Source organism: Phoenix dactylifera, chromosome 18 (assembly GCF_009389715.1).
Source record: "Phoenix dactylifera cultivar Barhee BC4 chromosome 18, palm_55x_up_171113_PBpolish2nd_filt_p, whole genome shotgun sequence".
Classification (NCBI taxonomy): domain Eukaryota; kingdom Viridiplantae; phylum Streptophyta; class Magnoliopsida; order Arecales; family Arecaceae; genus Phoenix; species Phoenix dactylifera.
Window position 1 is genome coordinate 4,179,182 of NC_052409.1, and position 5,438 is coordinate 4,184,619.

General features: G+C 38.5%; 1 protein-coding gene across 1 annotated transcript; it reads right to left on the minus strand.

Annotated features, from left to right (window-relative positions):
- Positions 1–653: 653 nt before the first annotated feature.
- On the minus strand, positions 654–4,700 carry LOC103698249 (E3 ubiquitin-protein ligase RMA1H1-like). The gene is made up of 2 exons (XM_008780243.4): positions 4,547–4,700; positions 654–1,871 (listed from the first exon to the last, which is right to left on the minus strand). The coding sequence occupies exon 2, from the start codon at positions 1,827–1,829 to the stop codon at positions 1,056–1,058; it is 774 nt and encodes a 257-aa protein (XP_008778465.2). The 5' UTR covers positions 1,830–1,871; positions 4,547–4,700; the 3' UTR covers positions 654–1,055.
- Between the last annotated feature and the right edge of the window lie 738 nt (positions 4,701–5,438).

Sequence of the window (5,438 nt, forward strand, 5' to 3'; positions counted from 1 at the left end):
TAATAATTTGTATATTCTTCTGTCTGCTTAGCTTGCTTGATTCCACTTATCATTTGTACAGACTGGATCTGCTCTGAAAAAAAAAATCATGGCGATATACTGCTCAAACATGATTTTGAGGCCTTCACAATTCTATCCAGCAACCCCTGCTACTTGATCTGCAAGAACGCCTCCCAATTAGAAGCAGATAACCCATTTCATAGAGACAGCAAAATGTTATAACTCTACAAACTAAGTGTCATCACTTGATTTTATACTGATTATTATTCTGAAAGGATCGAAGCTAGTGTAATCACATAACACAGATGCTCCTCTTTGCCCACCCGTGTTCTTTGCTGGCTCCTATACTGTCAACTCTACACTGCCAATTAGATCTCCAAGAATTCCTTGCTGATAGTTTGTTTACTTGCCATGAGATCAAAAAAAGTTACAGATGATTCTGGGGAAAAAGAAATTAAAAAAAAGTTCAGACCAGATTAACTGATCTTTCAATGGTCCTTTCAAAATGTTAACATGATAATTGATTGAGTCTCATCATTGGATTGGAACCTACAGTCATTTTCACATCTGATGCAGCCCTCGTCGCAACATTCAGCCAACAGTTGAAGGAACTCGCATAGCAAGTGAAACACAGAGAAAAGGAGGCCATCAGATTCCTCATCAAATCCTAAACCAATTTCCAACAGTAAATGCAATGTTGACAACAAAGTTCCCAGAGACTTAGGAGTGAGCAAAACCTTTAGTAACAAGGACTGGATTGTATATTTACATATTCTGGCTTAGAATACAAACTGCGGACTGCGAGTGAGCGAAACCTTTACATCGATATTTCACAACGATACAGGTAACAAGGATTGGGTTGTATATTTACATATTCTGGCAATACAAACTGTGATTTGTCAAGGGGACATGAAGTTGACTCCGGCTCCAACGTCTCACTACCAATGTGCCTCCTCTTGCAACAACTAATTATTACCTTCTCCAGAAATGCTTTGGCCCAACTTTTAGATGCCAGTCTTTATCCCCATAGATGAAGTATGGGGGCTTGTAGTCCTTCATAACAAGAACAGGAATAGAGCTGCACAGCAGAACAGGAAGAGCCATAACTCGTGCAGCGAGCTCTCCACCTGCATCTGCTGCCTCCTCAGCCTAGGACTGTTCGTGCTTGCTGTTAAATCATACGGGCAGCTCCCGTGATACAGTCCAGCCTCATGATTCCTAAACATCCATGGAAAGACAGCAGCAGCTAACTCCAAGAGCACACCACCTGCAGTCGAATGGAAGACTGGTGCTGCCAGCAGCGATGAAGGTGCTGACATGAAACTGTTACCAAGACCACTATAGTAAGGATGGTATCGTTGGTGGCGATGGTGATGCGGAAGTTGTGGCTGGGGCATCAGTGGATGGATATCAAAATATTCCTCCTCATGATCACGAGGGGACTGGGGATCAATTACTGAAGCAGTCAGAGCATGACCCCGGTAAATGGAGCGCCGATGGGGGATGTTGAGGCTCTGCTGAGATCCTTCTTTGGTACTGAGACCCCGGCCATAGAGTGGGACAAGGGTATCCTCCGAAAGCGGGGCCTTGCAGACAGGGCACTGCTGAAGGGAAGTAATCTGGACCAGCAGCCACTTGTAGATGCAGGGCCAGCAGTAGAGGTGGCCACAAAGGGTGACAACTGGTTCAGCTGCAGAGTCCAGACAAATGTTGCAATCGAAGCAGCCATTCGCAGAAGGTGAATGAGCATCCATGCTGCACTTCTTTGATGGCCCTTTCTCAACCTCAGATTCCTCAATATATCCCTGCACAGTCCCTTCTACCTCCATGTACTCTTGAGCACACTCTAGTATTTGGCAATTGAGAGCAGCCTGTCAAATGAAAGGTAGCAGGGAAACTTGAGTCTTTCAAGTACTGCGACAGTTTTTCTAAAGCAGTGTGTCATTCGAGTTATGTTTTCAAACAGGGCGATATAAATATGGCCAAAGATTGGCACACCTTACAAGGTGCCCATGACCATAAGGATAAAATTCAAACAAGGACCACATAAGGTGGTAGATTTTCTAATTTCTATGCGTAGGTTCAGGGGATGACATTGTCTTACAGATGGAAGGTTTGGCTTAAGACTGCTAGTAGAAAAAGACGAGTTCATAAGAATGGAGCCAAATTTTGCCAAACTAAGGGTTTAGCGTGAAGAAGAAAGCTGTGTTTTTTTGCATGCCAGTGCCAAACAAAAAGATTGGTGTAATATAGATAAGTTTCCATGTCTCCTGCTCCGCAAAACTATGTATAATCCCAAAGAGTATAGATAATCAATTCCCCCTCGAACAAACTATTAAAAGCACAGCCATGGCAAGAAAAGAATGAGAGGCAAGCTCAGTTCAACCAAAGGTGGAGTGCACTACTAATTGAGAATTGTTTGCTCAATTCAGTGAACAAATATATATATATTCCATGAGATAATGAAAGGGTAAGGATAAAGTGGTCTCTCATCGTCGTTTTGAATAATCAACGCTACAATAGAATTTCACAGGAAATGATTAAATCTGAGTCTTCCTAGAGATTTATCACTGTGTTGTTCCTTTCAAGACTTCATTGTTGCCGTAGCTGAAAGGGAACTTACCAATCTAACATCTTGAACTTCATGAAAAGCAACTTTTTTGATATAGAGATCTAGGCATCCTTTTGCCTAAAATAAAACCTTATTTTCTATAGACTCTCTTTTCATGTGTCTTTATATTTTTCTTTTTTTAATGTATTGCTGGTTGAAAATGTAGAGTTCTTATCAAGCAGACAAGTGAGCTAGAGTAAGAAAGAATTCAAAATATTGAATACATCCAGATATGCCTTTCAGTAAAAATAACAACGAATGAGCATAAGTTTTCGAATACAGCTACTACTTTAATCCTAATTGTGAGGATTGTACTACTTTCATCAAACAAGAAGCAGAGATTAGCATTAGCATACGTGATATGAGTTCAGAGGCATCTCCTCTCATGTCCAATATCAAGTGAATGGATCAATAATAGACTAAGATAGAGAGGTGCCTGATGGCAACATTAGGAAGTCTGTATATGCCACTGGGGGCCACAAGAAGAACAAACTCTTCCTTTTCAATTACTCTTTCTTTTTCCAATAGGATGGAGCATTGACAGCGCGCTATGTATAATGGAGACAAGCAACAAGAACTTTTTTTTTTTTAATTTTGAGGGTAACAAGCAACAAGAACTTGATTGAAAAAAAGACAAACATAAGAATAATTCACCTGATGATTCATTGCCTGATTGAAGTTGATAATTTTACATTCCTTCATCGTAAGATTTGAAACCACATAACTAATATGCATTTATTAATATTTTAAAACTATTTAAGATAAGTTCAAGCCGTACCGAACGAACGGCATGAAGAACAGATGGCAGAAGAATGGCTAATAAAGTCAAACCCCAATTTAACTTGGATAAGGCTCAATAGTTGGTCAGACAAATGTAGAAGGTGGATTTATAAGATTCTGGGTTGGTATACCGAGCACAACAAAATGGGTGGCTAGTAGCTGACCCTCTACTATATTTAAAAATTAAAAAAAAGAGAAGCAAAAGATATTAAAAAGAATTACTAGTATTCAGAGGATATATTCTATAAAAAGGACTTGAAATGTCCTTCAGACGATCACACATCCATATCTAAAAGATCAAGCTAATTCAATTTATATAGCATTCAATGCCAAAAATGTTGTTCTTCTGTGAAAAAGAAGAAGAGTGTATAGAATCCATCCATATATGGGGGGAAAAAAGGACCCAGGCATATCCGAAAAGATGAAAATCTCCGGTTTTGAGCATGTTGCGAGTAAAAATTGGTAGGTTCTTGGCCAGTTATCCAGAGAAATAAACTGTAACAGGGCGAAAAAGGAAAGCAGATATAGAACAGTCAAAGTGATAACCAGACCAAAATGGGGGAGAAAAACTCAACTAATTCCAAAAAGGGTGAAAAAATCAAAAAAAAAAAATCCAGGGATAGGTGAGGGTGACATGGTCGCAAAGATTTTGTGGAAGAGGGAAAGAAGACACGAATGACCGACAGTTTCAAGAGATCAAGTGAAAAGAGAAATAAAATAAACAAAAAACATTTTTTTTGGATGGAAGTATTAATTAAAACTTCTATCTTATCTTCCCGTCTGTCCTTGCCGGCTAAATCTCGATTGCTGCAATCAAAATCCCTAGATCTAACGCAAATATCATGGACGAGCTATGGAACAGGGAATGAATCCTTTCAAACCAAATCCTAGTTACTAATTTACGAGTGACTCGAAGAAAAGCAACCTAGCACTCGAGAATCAAATCTCAAAACGATTCAATGAAAGTTCCATCTTTTGATTCTCTGTGCTCTCTTCTATTTCTGGCGATTGACCCAATGAGCCATTCAAAACTACAAACATTAATCCATTTTGGGATCAAAATCCCAAACTTCCTGACTATCGGAACGGGTTTCCCATTAAAGCTCAAAGAACGAAAAAAAGAGAAACACAGACTTCGAATAACAATTAACATACCGATTTGGCAACAGCTAATCTCTCTCTTTCTCTCTCCCTCTCTGTTCTTCAATGGATAGCTCTTATGGGCGTCCGGAAGAAGGCGGCGCGAATAGCTCCGGCGACGGCGAAGAGCGAGCGATGGGCGGAGCAGCGGAGACCCTTCTCCTTCGTATTTATAGGCCAACCGGTTTTAATTTAACCACGGGGAACTTGCTTATTATGACTATTTTAATGCGAGTTGCTTATTATGATTTTTTTTTTTCGCGAGTTGCTTATCATGACTTTTTTACAATTCCACGCCTGCCGAGTGCAATGGATTTTTTTTTTTTTTTTTTATGAACGAGCTGAGTTTCGTGGAAGCTTGGCTAAAATTAGATAATTTTTAATATATATACAATATATTTATTTAAATTTTTTCTTGTATGCTCTACCTAGTTTTCTAATATTCAACTATTTATTTGGTAGGCTGTTTAGAAGCAAGTATATAAAAGTAAAATTTTTAAAAACTCGTTTGGTTCACGAAAAAAGAATGGAGAAAAGTATGGTCAACGGAAAAGTAAAAAAATGCCTCTTATTTAGCTAGAGTTTTTAAAATAGAGAGATGGAAAAGTTGTATTTTCATGAAAATATGATTTCTACGTTTCATAGAAAAGTCTTTTCAATAAGAAATATGGAAAAGTTACTTTTCCGTTAGCCGGAAATCGAAACATTTTTATTTCTTCCCAAAAAGGCTTTACAGCATTAAATCAATGATCCTTATTTGATCCAAAACGTTAAAGACCGAATTTTGATTAAGGGTATAATAGAAATTACACATAACTTTTTCAGAAAAGTGGATGGTCAATCAAATATAAACACTCTAAAAATCTGTCACTTTTCCATGGTCAACCAAACATGCTAAAAGTACTTT

Excerpts from the sequence above, each read along its gene's own strand:
- LOC103698249 (XM_008780243.4), bottom strand. The coding sequence starts at position 1,829 with ATGGAGGTAGAAGGGACTGTGCAGGGATATATTGAGGAATCTGAGGTT.